The 14,733-nt window shown below is 32.2% G+C and overlaps 2 protein-coding genes across 3 annotated transcripts; both read right to left on the minus strand.

Moving 5' to 3' along the window:
- Positions 1-2,099: 2,099 nt before the first annotated feature.
- Positions 2,100-6,434, minus strand: LOC102603637 (uncharacterized protein C3F10.06c). 2 transcript variants are annotated; one of them, XM_006353427.2, is made up of 7 exons: positions 6,022-6,434; positions 5,458-5,615; positions 3,649-4,342; positions 3,211-3,311; positions 2,995-3,103; positions 2,550-2,609; positions 2,100-2,361 (listed from the first exon to the last, which is right to left on the minus strand). In XM_006353427.2, the coding sequence occupies exons 1-7, from the start codon at positions 6,302-6,304 to the stop codon at positions 2,192-2,194; spliced, it is 1,575 nt and encodes a 524-aa protein (XP_006353489.1). In that variant the 5' UTR covers positions 6,305-6,434; the 3' UTR covers positions 2,100-2,191. The 2 variants fall into 2 exon arrangements, with proteins under 2 accessions (XP_006353489.1, XP_006353490.1); XM_006353428.1 differs by having other exon boundaries at positions 5,458-5,610; positions 6,022-6,311.
- A 1,740-nt stretch (positions 6,435-8,174) lies between these two features.
- On the minus strand, positions 8,175-13,406 carry LOC102604206 (uncharacterized). Its single transcript, XM_006353429.2, has 5 exons — positions 12,799-13,406; positions 11,550-11,668; positions 9,786-9,952; positions 9,234-9,318; positions 8,175-8,540 (listed from the first exon to the last, which is right to left on the minus strand). The coding sequence occupies exons 1-5, from the start codon at positions 13,369-13,371 to the stop codon at positions 8,384-8,386; spliced, it is 1,101 nt and encodes a 366-aa protein (XP_006353491.1). The 5' UTR covers positions 13,372-13,406; the 3' UTR covers positions 8,175-8,383.
- Positions 13,407-14,733: the final 1,327 nt, after the last annotated feature.

Below are 14,733 nucleotides of genomic sequence, written 5' to 3' on the forward strand. Positions count from 1 at the left end.
ATTTCCTTGTATATTGTTTAACTTTATGAATAAATATTAGATTATCATCTAACGTTTTGAATAATTGAAGAATTTTCAGATGTAGGCTATATGTTTTTTCATAATATTTTTAGATTATCAGTCAAAAATATAGTCACTCGAATTTAATTTTATTGTAAAATTATAATATTTTATAATGACAAAATTAGTTTAACTCTTTGTAATGAAGGGAACTTCCATTGACTATTACACATTAAACATAAGAATTTGTAAAAGAGGATAAAACTAATACGATTAAAAAAAAAAATTATGACTGGTTCGATACACCCTAGGTGAACCAATGAGGAAGATCCAAATTAAATTAAATTATGTCCTCATCTAATTGGGCCATCTTCTTCGTCCATCTTCTCTCATGGCAACAGTCTTCTACTTTTAGCTGATCGTCATATCATATGAATTAGCTCAACGAACCTTGAGTCAATTTGTTGTAGAGAGGTGTGGCGGACATAGTTCTTCGTCTTCGAGAATGGATTTATCGATCCCATTTACGATCTTTAAATTTTACTTCCTCTATCTCAGTTCACGTGAATCCATTTGATTGGGCACAAGGTGTATAAAAAAAACTTTCTAAAATTTATGATTTCAGACGTGTCATAATTACATTTCTGCGGCTATAAAAGCATCTCATTAAGGGTAATGAAATTAATTTTTTCTAATTTTAGAAAAGAGTCATTCTTTCTAATCGATCTAACAAGTAACAAGGAATTTTTTAGGTTCACAAAAATTGAGATCTACATATATATAGATGAACTCATTCTTCCAAAAATGATTTAATGTTAACAATCTCAAAAGTCTAGCTGATCAAATTTAACTTTCGAATCTGCACCGCCTTCAAGTGGTGGAGACTTTATAACGGCAAAGAGGGCAAGAATTACAAATGGAGAGCCATTTGGTGAGACAATTTGCATGAAAAACATGACCACAAGGCATTTTTTTGCCATGATCATTAACACTTGTTTGAAAACCTTCCATACATACTATACAAAGGCCATTTTCACAATTAACACTAGGCAATTGAACTTGAATACTCACGTCATGATCATCGGGAGGCGTGAAACACCGCGGTGCTGGTGGCTCAGCCGTGTCACCACCTGAAATTCCGACCACCGTTAATGCCAAATCAAGATCGAAAACTTTATCCATATAAAATGAAAATATGTAACTTATGATCAATTGATTCTACTAGATATTTGAACATGTACTATATATATATATATATATATAGACGATTTTATAAAAAACAATTTAAAAAAACACCTCATACCCCATGCTTCACCATTGAGTGGTGGGTTGGACAACAACTTTAATGTCATGAATTTGGTTTTCTAGTTTTATAATATAAGTAAAAAGTAAAAATTAAATATGTGAGATTACAATATAATTACTTAGAAATAATCAACGTATAGTCTGCTGACAAAGAAAATGTCGTATGAAAAAAAATGGGTTAGTTAATTAATCTACACAAGGAAAGAAAAAGTCATTGTGTTTATATCTAAAGGTTCGAGTTATATATAATTATATATTCATAGTGTAAATAAATAAATTTTTAGTTTAAGTTATATATATAAGAGGTAACATTTTTTTATTTTCTTGTTGCACGGCCACTTGACCGTGCTTTTCGATTTTTTAGACGATATTGCAATAATAATAATATTATACCTAGTGAAATTTCATAGACGAGAGCTAATTTAAGACGATATTGTGTACATATTTAATTAGATTATTGGGACAACATATATTTTTTTGGATAATAAGTCAATGAATGATCTGAAATTAGGTGAACATATTTAAGTACAATTTGGCAAGTGACGATACAAATTGACCAAGTTGTCTAAGCTCACAAATTTGATAACTTAATATATTATGCGCGCAAGCTTACATGTTTCATTGTCGTATTTATGTATATTTTGGTTTGCTACACTTGAGCCGAGAATCTTTTAGAAACAGTCTATCTACCTGTATGGATTGTCGTATTCCCTTTATGGATTGTAAGTAATAATTTGACGAACTCATACACATTGTGAAAACATTATTTTGGAGTTATGAAACAACAAATGAAGTAGAAAACAGAATTTCTACATCATACTATATAGTAAAATACAAGAAGGCTAACATTCATTGAATTTATAAGAACTCAAACTTTCATCTTGGCTCAAGAAGTTATTGCAACATTTCCTCCACAAAGATAACTAAAGACTTGTTTAACATTCCCTCTTGACGGACGAGCATTCACAGCAAATTGGCAGATAAACACCAATCGTCGTCTTAACTCCAATTTATTGATTCGTGTCTCGTTAAAAAATCTCCCTTCATCAAAGTGGCCTAAAGAAAGTACACGAAAATTAGAATATTTGTCTGAAACCTCAAGAAGAGCTACATTTTCCCGATTATTGAGACAAACACAGAGAATAGGGAGGATCGTTAATGGATTATGTATGAGAGCTAAATTTTGTTTTAGTTACAACGGTCAAAATAATAATTGCAAATTGAAATAAGATATCCATACGTACCTTTGTCATCGAATAATGACATCAAGATTGCTAAGCATACACAGATGCTAATATCTTCCCCTGAAAACACAAACAAATAACTTTGTGAGCGATAATTTTGTCTTTTACAACTACAGTCGAAAACAATTAAAGCAACAACACAATCAGTTGGCGTATTGAGAAGAAATCAGACAAGTTGCCAGATAACATGCAAAACAAAAACACGTCTCCCAGTATAACCATAACCAACTAACTTTCTTAGTGTAACGTCTTCATGCCTTATCATCTTGAAAGGCAGCTCATGCTAGGCTTGCTATATTGTATCGTCTTCAAAGCCCCCACCCACACTAACCTCACATAAAGAAATTTGATGTAGGACCAAATATATTGAGATTCCATGTTCAGATAGCACAAGTCAAATTGCACGTGGAAAACGAACTCAACAACATAGTACAGCCATACTTACCACTATTGCAACAAACTAGGAGTCTCTTCCCTTTTCTCAAGTTGTTCTTGGCAAAATTCACCGCTGAAGGAAGATTTCTTAACAAAGAAGACCTGTCAAACTTTGAGCTCTGTATTGTTCATAGCCCCAACCACCAAAAAAAAAGGATAAAAGAGAATAATTATTAGCTAACAATTAGGTAAAGGGACAATATATGTTTAAGGAAGTCATACACACCACAATAGATAGGTTTAAATTGGCTCCAGATTCCTTGAAACAAAAAGAATTAGTCTCCAGATCACAACTCAATACACAATCGACACCAGATGCGTCCTTAGCTGCATGGTAAATCTTCAATCAGAGTGACCATTGCAAGAAGTTCATAAGAAAAATAAACCACTAATGGCACCAAATAAAGATTAGCAATTAAATAAAAGAAACGAGAAAAGAATTACTACATGATATGCTCAAATTTCAAATAAGGTAGCATTCTACAAGGAAATGGTTAATCACATCCCACATAAGAAGTATACAACTCGTAAAGCATTAAGATCTAAAAGCATAGCCCAATCTTCGGACTACCAAGTGGTTGACCAACCTACACTTTCAATTCACAACGCATATTGCTAGATTCAGAAGTAATATAAATTCAATAACAGAACAGATGAAGCATACCAAGCTGAGTTTTGCCAACTGCTAGATTTGTTTCCCCCAGCCAAGATATGGAATTTTTATCATACGACTTCTCATCTATGTTCATACATTGAAGCTCCAGGTCTAGTTGTTCTTGATCAGGAAAATGGCCACTACTCACAGAAGATTTTGAAGGCTTAATAGATATTTGAGGAGCATTTTCTCCCCTTTGTGCACGGTATACCCTATCTTTTTCAACAATATCAGCTACCGTCTTATTACATGTATCGGGACCAGAGTTTATGAGATCATAAGCATGTTTCCAGAAAAGAGATGGTGACAGGCCCCTTGCCCAACTTTCCTCATCGTCTCCAGCTCCAGCTATGTACCTCCAACTAAATACGGAGGTTGTTCTTTGCTGAAAATTGCTACTTGGGGAGGACGTTGAAACAAGTATTATTGGAGTGAAGTCCCAAGAATCACAATCAGGTACTTCATTTAACCAGATCACAGTTTTTTGTGAAATCCATAATGGGCGTAGTGGTTTTTTTAGGGATAAAGCAATGGAGGCAATATCAGCTCCACTGACCTCCAGATCCTTGGTCCATCCGTCTAAACGCTCCTCAATAAGCGCTCTTTCAGTATTTGAGACCCACAAAGGGAGATGCAAGGAACAATCCCAGTTATATGAGTCCTCATTAATAGTATTACCACATTCAGTGGAATCATTTGACTCCTGTCCAAACGAATTCACAGAAGATACCGATAAGCACATGATTACGTAAGGCATTTGTGTGTGTGCACGAATGTGCATATGCAGGGGCATAATTACAACTTATCATATATAACAAGTCTACATTGCACATTATGCATAAAGTTTCAGGCATGATGCAGTCTTTGACAAGATAGACAAGCAAGAAGCCCGACAGGTCACAAGCCTTGAATTTCTTTTCATAAAAATCCCGATATTTTTACTTTCATCATATCTTTTTCCCCTTCCAGTAAGTACATGGCCTCTAATCTTTCAGAGGCCAGCAACATTTGTTGCTGGAAGATGCAAACAGATATTTTTGTGCTCCTATTCCTACAATTTACAGTTTAACGTTTTCAGGGATAACTTGAGAGAACTTCACAGCACAACAGTTTCTCCATCTTTCCTCCTATCCCCGAACATCCCAGAAAACACGGGGTTCATGAAGGGAACAATGAGAAAAATAATATGTTCTTAAGGTAATAACAAGCTCTACAAGTAACTAACTATTATTTCTTCTTTTTCAAACTAAATTCTTCATCTGCCTCATGGAATAAATTATACATATCTCTGTATATCCGCTATGTCAAATAATCATGTAGATGCGTAAGTTCAATAATTATTTCTGTCCATAAAGTAATGTTAGCTCACCTTTACTCATGTCAAAATTACATCAACCATTATACCAAAAATGATCTTTAGTGGCAATAGCTTAATTGCGCTAAATATGTTTTTAGAGGCAATTAACACTCTCTCTGTAAATGTCCCTAAAGCCTATAGCGACATTGGTTACAATAATGCAGGTAATGGCTTTAGCACTCTTTGTTAACGTGTATATCTATAGCTTGCTAAAAGTTGTTTTTGTTAAAGTGAACAGTAATTAATAATCCCTCCATCCCATTCTACGTGACACTGTTTGACTAGTTAATAGACACGAAATACACATGATACACAAAAATGCATGATTTTCATGACATCCTTCAAAGGTGAGCAATCAACAAAAGACAACTAAAATCTTTATTTCGATACAGAAGAAGATATTAAATGTTCTACATTCCTAAAGAAATTATCATACACCAAAAGAAAAAACTGTTACTTACATTCTTTTCTGCACTACCAGTCAAACCAAATCTCGTTCTGTAATTCCTGATGGCACGATTCAATACACACGTCCAAATCGGTATCGTCTTTGACATACTATCTGGAAACCGCTTCCCTTTCCTTGTTGAATCAACAATCATACACCCTCCCTTCTGTCCTAACCATCAATTAGCAATTAGCTTCCAACTATACCATGTATATAAACAAAGACAGTCCACCTCCAATCCAACCATCAAAGTAAACAAATATATTACATATAATTTATAATGCTGTTAAATACAAATACATAACCAAGTCATATGGAACAATGCGATGTTATTTAGACTATAAATTCAAAACTTTCAACTGAATGTATCCGCAATTGAATGAGTCTGTAATTCAGTGAAAATCCATATCTATCCTTGAATGAGTCTGTAATTCAGTGGGAAAAAAAATCCAATATGCAATTGAATGAGTCTGTAATTCAGTGAAAATCCATATATAATATGAGTTAATTATGTATCGACAAATTCCTCACAATTAATTTATAATGAGAGGCTTTAAATATATAAACGGAAAGTTACCAGCAAGAAGGGCGACATGGAGATTAAGTCGAGATGTATTGAAAGACCAATTATTGGTGTGTCCATCAGTTGATTTGAAATAGCAGGAAGAGTGAAATTTCAGAGAGTACCAAAGTCCACAACGGAGATTTGCTAACAGCGGAAGCTCCGGCCATAGCTGAGCAATCTCGCCGACGAATATAGAATCCTCGTAAATGGATCGTAGAGCGTTGTACAGAGTATTTTCACTTCGTTTTATAGTTCTCGAAGCTTTGTATATGTTCAAGTTTTCTGGATTCTCCATTGAAAGGAAAAAACAGAGAGTTTGCAGATCGCAAAATTTGCTATAATTGCTTTTGTGGTGTTAGCTTCGTTTTCACTCTTTTATAAGGGGAAGTACAAGTTGGGCTTCTTATTATAGGTATTTGGGCCACTTAGGGGTGTCCAAAGGAGGAAGTATACATATACCCCGATTTTGAGATCATCATTTAAGTTATATTCATTGCCCACAAATTTCGCAAATTTATCAAACTTAAGACAATCGTATCGAAAGTTCGATTAAGGAAGTCCGAACTTTAAATAATGTTGTGACTGAAGTTCCTTTGTGGCAATGCATACTTCATACGAGTATGACTAAAGATCTTTCGTGACTAATCGTTAGAAGTAATTTCGTTATATTTTCATTAATGACATTTTCTTAGTGTTTTGGTGTCACATAATAGGAATTTAAGATTTTTTAAATATTTTTCGTATGTGTCGGTCATTTTTTAGAAATTAGTCGATTGACTACGTGGGGCCCGCCAGGATGGGCTTCACGGGCCTAGTGACCATCACTCCTTATATTTTCACCAATGACATTTTTTTGGGGGGGAATTTTCACATATAGTCACTCAAAAATAGCTTAATTATGCTTCATAACTATAATTTGCTAATTATGATTTGTAGCTACATGTTATGGGGAGGAGAGTGGCGAGCGAGATTGGGAGAGGGAGGAGAGAGGCAAGCGAGAGAGGGAAGAGAGTGGAGAGAGGTGAATTATATATGTATATTTGTCAAAATAATTGTATATATGTAACTGGTATACATATATATTTGTATATCTGGGGAGCAAGATTGGGAAAGGGAGGAGAGAGGGCAGAGAGTGGAAAGAAGCGAACTGTATATGTATATCGGTTAGATAATTGTATAAATGTAACTACTATATATATATGTATCAATTATTGTATTTGTATATCTGCATACAATTTGAATTCGTATACAATTGAATAGAGTTAAAACATTTGTATTTGTATATCTAATCTCTCTCTCATTTTATACAAACACAAATTATACATTGTATATATTTGTATAATTTATGTTTGTATAAAGCGAGAGAGAGCGAAAGGCAAAAGAGAACTGGGCAGGGGAAGATTTGTATTTGTATAATTATAAGTGCATAGGACAGAGATATATGTATTTGTATTTGTATATCTAGTCTCTCTCGCTTTATACAAACACAAACACAAATTATACATTTGTGTTTGTATAAAGTGAGAGAGAGATTGAGCAGGGAGAGGAGAGATGACTGAAAAAGAGAAGAGTGGCGAGCAAGATTTCCAGAGAGAGGGGAGAGAGGCGAGAAAGAGAAGGTAATTATAGCTAGAAGTAAGTTTCAAATTGTAATTAATGCAAACTATAGCTATCTTAGCTAATTAACTAGTATATGTTTGTCTAACCGCGTATTTTTTCCATTTTTTTCAGCATTTCAGTGTCACGTAATAGGAATCCTAATTTCTATGAATTTTTCATGTGTGTTGAGTTCACTGATTTTTCAAAAATTGGTCGATCAACTCTGTTGGCCTCCAAACTAGGCCAGGTCTGGCCTGGTGACCAATATTTGTTGCATTTTCATTTATGATGTCTTTTCAGCGTTTCGATGTCATAAAATAAAAATTCAAGATTTTAAATAGTTTTTTGTGTGTGTTAATGATTTTCTAGAAATTAGTCGACTAACTTTATTGGCCCCCAAACTTGATAAGGTCGTTCCTCACAAGCCTGGTACACTCATTATATTTTCACTAATGGCATTTTTTCAATGTTTCAATGTCACATAATAAGATTTCTAAATTTTATGCGTTTATCATGTGCGGTAGTCCATATATTTTCTGAAAATTAGTTCATCGACTCTGTTATAATGTCTCAAAATGTGTTAATATATTTTTCAAGCAACTCGAAAAAAAAAACTTACCTTTTTTTTCTCCATACAACAAACAACAATAACATACCATGTGTCACTCAACAAGCAGGATCTGGGAAAGTAAAACGTACGCAGATTTTACGTCTATTTTTGTAGGGCATAGAAGCTGTTTCCGATCGACCCCCACTTTTCTCCATAAGTTTTAATCTATTTTATATTTTTTGCAGCTTTGAGTGCACCAGAGGAGACAGAAGAAGCAGGATTAAGTGCCTTCCTAATTTTGAATACATTCCAAGCAGTTCCTGCACAATGCCCTACTGTTGCTAATGCATCTCCTGTTGCCTCCCCTGCATTCTCTCCATACCTATATTTCATTCCAAAAAAAAATTTAATATAATGTCAATTCATGGAATAATTAAACGGTCTTAATTATTCAATGTTTAGATTGAGAGACAACATTTTAATATTCAGATGTGTATTTAAATTTACATATCTAGATTTTAATACACATCTTAATATTTAGATATGTATTCAGATTCAGACTAGGAATGGTGGAGTGAGGAGAAAATCAATGTGAGATGTCACGTGGGGTACTTATTTTTTCTGGGGAAAAAGGGCAAATATACTCTCAAACTATCGTTAATGTTATGCGGATACCCTTTGTCATACTTTTGGGACATTGGTGCCTCTGTCGTCTAAAAACTAGAGCATATATGCTCTTTACTCTAACGGAAGACTAAATAGGGACACGTGGATATTTAATAAATGTCGGGTCAATGGATAAGATTATGATACGTGTATGTCTGTTAGTATAAAGGATATATACGCTCTAGTTTTTGGACAGCTGGGGCACCAATGTCCCAAAAGTATGACGGAGAATATTTATATACCATTTACAATAGTTCGAGAATATATTTATCATTTTTCCATTTTTTCTATTTCTATTGGATAAGTCGGTTTTCTCATTTTTAATCCTCGAGAAAGTACTTTTCAAAAAATTTGACCAAAAACATGAGAAAATCGAAACATTTTCTTTCACCATCCCAAGTGTATTTACCTTTGAGTGACCATCCTAGTAACAGCACCAGAAGTTGCAGTCAATGTTTGTTTTTCAGCAGCTTCAGCAGCATCTAAAATCTTGTCTACAGTTTCAAGAAGAAATCAATCATAACATTTTTGAAATGGAAAAACAGAGAGACTGAATTGTTGGCTATTTATTTTGCTCGAACTCTTCAAAAATATTGTTGAGTGCATGTCGAATCCACCAAAAATAGTACTCCATCTGTTCCAATTTAGGTGTCACTTTTCGTTTTTCTAGAGTCAAACAGTTTAAGTTTGACCAAAAATTTGTGCGTGAAATCTTCTAATTCTTGGAAATTAAATTTATATATTTATAAACGGCATAAAAAGTAATACAAGTCACAATAATTTGGCAATTCAAAATAATTAAAAGATGTATGAAAAATTTAATGCCAAAGATAGATTTGTTTGAATCTCAAAATCTGAAAAGTATCACATAAATTAAAATGGATGGAATAAATTTATAAAGAATTCAACACAATTACAAAAATATTTTTGAAAAATCCGAGCAACTTTGCGGGATACTTACTGAGAGCATCAAGTGAAGCTAATAGAACTTCTCCAGGGACCATGGTCAAGAATTGTTTGCCAGCTTGGGACCTAACCATAGGCCCCATAACTGATCCACTTGCAATTCCAACTCCATTAAGCATAGATTTGCTCATTTTTTCTGTCATTTTTGACAGCTTCCTCACACTACAAACAAATTCAATGGCACCTTTTTGTAAGTTCAAGTCTTTATGTGTTGACTTACTAGACACTAGATAAAAATACTTTTTTCTTTTTAACTTTTTTTTGGAGAATGGTCCTAATTATTCTTTTATTGTATTGAATATCTTAATTTTATGAGATAAGGCATAAGTATACCCTAAATTGTTATCGAAATCTCAGAGACACACTTTAATTAAATTAAGATTTTATTATCCTCTGAACTCTTTTTTTTTCTTTTATACACCTTTTGGCTTACGTGGTATGCTCCATGAGTCCATGCAGTTGAGGCGCGTGGGAGGTATTTGGATGTCACGTAAACCAAAAAGGTGTATAAAATTACAAAAAAATAAGTTCAGTAGGTAGTAAGACTTTAATTTAGTTAAGATGCGTCTCTGAAATTTCGATCATAATCTAGGGGCACTTGTATCTTATCCCTAATTTGATCATCCGTTATGTTTCGTGATCATTTGTACTCGCTCTATGTCTTTTAACTTGTCAAATGTTGACTTGACACACCTATTAAGAAACAATAATTGGTATATAGTGAGTTTACTATTTTATCTCTTTATAGAATTTTAAATGTATTTACTGACTATATTTTTCAAAAACATTAACTCAATATTAATAAATTGAGGGTATAATAAAAAGAAAAATATTGTCTTTTCTTGATTTCGCAAAAATAACAAGTAAAAAGAAAAAATCAAGTTAGAATTTTTTATTTTTTAAAAAAAATTAAATAGTTTTTTCTCCAAGAGTATTTATATGTAATCTAGAAAAATATTATGGAGTGGGAGCGGAGCGGGATTGGGGCATTGAACGTTGAGAAGAAGACAATGAACTTGAAATATTACTTACAAAACTTATTTTCTTTACTCCCGCTAAAGAAGTTATCTTCCTGAATTTTTAGAAACTTATTTTACTTTTAAAAAAAAAAGTTCTTCAAAGTGTTTTGACCAATAAAATATAAAAAAAAAATAGAAAAAATGTTTTTCTCTATACCAAACACGCCTATGGATCCACATGTCAAAATACTTTTTTGGAGAAATGTCTAAATTTATTCCCAGCCCCCCACCTCTTTTTTTTTAAACAATTATTTAAAAATGTTCTCTATTATACACGTTGGAGCTCCACAAGCATAAAATCAAGAATATAAATGATGTGAAGTTACTACGATATAAATCTGTGAATTTAGAAATTCATCTTGGCCAATTGAAATATTTTTGAACAGTTTCTTTTTAAGAATAAAAAAGATTTGTATCAAAACAACAGATGTCAAGAAGAACAAAGTCCTTAACATATAGTAAAATTAAGATATTTCGTATAATATATGAACCCTCTTGAACTGTTTATTTTTAAGAATTAAAAAAATTTATATTAAAATAACAGATGTCAAGGAGAACAAAAATCTTTAACATATAATAAAATCAAAATATTTAGTATAATATATAAACCTTTTAACCTCTACCCTTTTAACTTTTTGACATAATGAGATAAAAGAATCATTATTGGTAGACAAAACTTTCTTCTTTTTCTTTAGCTTTTTGACTTAAATGACAAAAGATTATGAGAAGAATTTTAGTACCGTTTAAGGCTTTCATTGAGTGCACTCTTATTTGTGGTATTATTGCCTTTCTTTTTGTTAATAGTAGAACCAGAATTCTCTATAGTTGGAATTAAAATGTTTTCTCCTCCCTTTTGTACCTGCATTTAATAGCGTAATGAGAAAAAATGAATTTTGAATCTAACTCAATCTCAAATATTACAAGTATAAAGTGAGAGTGACATTAATCTAACACATGTATTAAAGTCGGATTTCGACAAGAAAACAGAGTTTAAGGCTAACTTTAACTTTGAAATAGAGTTACTATTAACATTTACTAGAGGTTCTATTCAAAGCTTATAACACTTTTCGTTCTGACCTTCTAGCATCGAGCAAGTATCGGACTCTATACATTGTGTTACCACTTAGTAAAGTCGTATGTTTTTAATAAATAGTGGCTAACCCTTTCTGCTCTCCTATGAAGCAACTTCCAAAATCATTCTTGATGGAGAACAAACTAAACAAAGATAGATCTAGCTTGTAGGCTATGGATTGACGAGATATATATATTAAGAAATTCATCAAACATCTATAAATATAGACGGTCTACTCAATTATTACTGTATTATTAGCTTGAAGACGCTGTAAGAACTCATAAACTTTACATTTTGGTTCAGCCTATGACATATTTGATCCAAAAGGTCCCTAAGCATAATACTTCGATTTGGGTACTTAAAAGATCCTTGGAGTAAAAAAACACCCCACAGAAAATGATGGTAGGAAGGCAAGTATGTCTATATATATGAGAATGTCTAACAAACAATTCTTCAAAGACCATATAAAGACACAACCACGGATTCCTCGCCCATAGACACATCTTAACAAATAAAAGACAACGCAACAACAACAAATTCAATGTAATATATCACAAGACTATAAGAAAAGTGTGAATTACATGGGGATTTTTCTGGGGATTAGTATGAAAATCTGTAGGAAACTTATTTTCCTGCAAATTTTCATATTAATCCCCAGGAAAATCCCCATGTAATTCACAATTTTCTTATAGTGTGCAAGTGGGGTTTGTGGAGAGATTGGTAGAGTGTACTCAGACCTTACCCCATCTTTAAGAAGGTGGAGAGGTTATTTCCGGTAGACCCTCAGCTCAAAGGAAGATGTAAGTGAAAGCAGAACCAACAACAAAATAGTATAATAATCGAGGCTAAACAAACAACAAATAGTAATAAAAATCTAAGAATACAAAACTAAGAAGGTTATAAATAGATACACAAACCTGATTAGTATAAGCATTGCTACATTTGAAAATCCCTTTAACAATTTGACCTGTTCCTTCAGCAATTGCTTTAGCCAAAACATGATTATAATCTTCAATTCTTGGAGCAAATTCTTTCCAATCAATATCACTTTTCCTAATTAAAGATTTTGATGAACAAGTGAACATAGCATTTTTTTTAAGAAATTCATCTAAAACTCCAAGATTTCCACTACCCTTTTCTAAAAATGTCACACCATAACTTAAAGGATGCCCATTTTTAATAGGCAAAGTGAACAAATAATGTAAAGAATCAAGCTTTACTACTGGTTCATCTTTTGTAAGTGGCCATTGAAGTTCATCACCAACTTTTATGATTGTAGCTACACAAACATCTTCTTCAAATATGGAAAAAATTGTGAAAAATCCATTGGAAAGTTCTAGAGTTTCTCCTTCATCCATTAGATGAACTTTGCATGATGGAATGTTTAAAAGAACTTCATGTTTGATGTTCTTGATTTCTTGTGTTTGTATTTGTGATGGTGTTTTGGCTATAGGGAAACTTTTGGATTTCTTTGTCTTAAAGAAACTCATTTTCTTTCTTTGTTTGTAGCTTGGAAGAACTTTGAGATATAAAAAGGAATGGAAAAGGGGGGAAAATATTCTTCTAAATATTTTAATTTTGACAATTTTTATATTATCATATTAGTTGTCATGTTCTGTAGTCATAGCAGGTAATCTGTCTTATTTTCAAGATTACAAATCTCATATTTTAAACTGGTTTATAGTGTACCTATAAATATCAATTTAAATCGTATGAAAAATTATTTACATCGACGATATACCTAACTTAAACTCATTTTAAATTTCACTTAAGTTATACTTTAGGTGTACTTATCGTTAGCAAATCGTCACGTACTTGTATCCTTAACCCTTATGGAGCTTCAATGAAGTATAATATATGATAATTTTAAAGCATAACTAAAAGTAAACTTATAAATTTTAAATACTTTCAAAAGTATTTTGACACGTGAAATTTATCTGATTTATTTTAAAATTTTATTAAAGTCGAGAATAAATATGGGAAGACTTTTTTTTCTTTCGAAAAGAAGGATGATGGATTTAAAGGGAATATAAAGATGCAAAGGAGATGGCTAATAGAGAAAGTTTAGTACTTTAATTGATTCTACATATTGTTTTTATTGGTACTTATTCTATTCTTCAAAGAGAAGTTGTTATTTAGGTATCATTACTTATGGTGGCTAAAAATTCAAATCTTAATAAACAAGGTTGAAGGCTATGCAAATGAGCACTAAGAATTATGTAACAATCACATTTATTTATTATTATTAATTATTTCGTGTTTGATATCTACTGACTCAACTAATTTAAATTCGCGTTATATAAAGCTTATTAAGCTATAATTTATTCCATTACATTTCTTTGTCCGGAGTGAAATAACATAATTTTAATATTCTTGTTGAAAAAAACGATTGAGAATCACATTAGGATTACGAGATTGGAGTTGAAAATTTTACGTCTGAAAGTTCAACTTTCAGACATATGAGAGTCGATATTTGGCATATTATTTGCTTAAGCAAATTTCAGACATTTTTATATGGAGTTTGATTTGACAATCTCAAGCTTTAGACATTTTCTTATGAAATCTAACTACATATGCTAATACTTAAAACTCTTCAATTTGCTCGCGGTACCTTCATTTTATTTCTTTTACAACCAAAATTAAATATTGATAAAACATTAAGTATTGGTCTATTAGAACCAAAATTAAATATTGCTTACGCAAAATGTTTGACTAGTTTTTAAGGGGGGAAATATTTTTACACTCTGTTTGGATCATTGTTACCCAATGTATTGTATTGTATCGTTACTATACCTACAATGTTTGTTTTGATTGTTACTTAAAATATATTGTATTGTATTATTAAATTTCGT

This window comes from Solanum tuberosum, unplaced genomic scaffold (genome assembly GCF_000226075.1).
Source record: "Solanum tuberosum cultivar DM 1-3 516 R44 unplaced genomic scaffold, SolTub_3.0 scf00155, whole genome shotgun sequence".
Taxonomy (NCBI): Eukaryota; Viridiplantae; Streptophyta; class Magnoliopsida; order Solanales; family Solanaceae; genus Solanum; species Solanum tuberosum.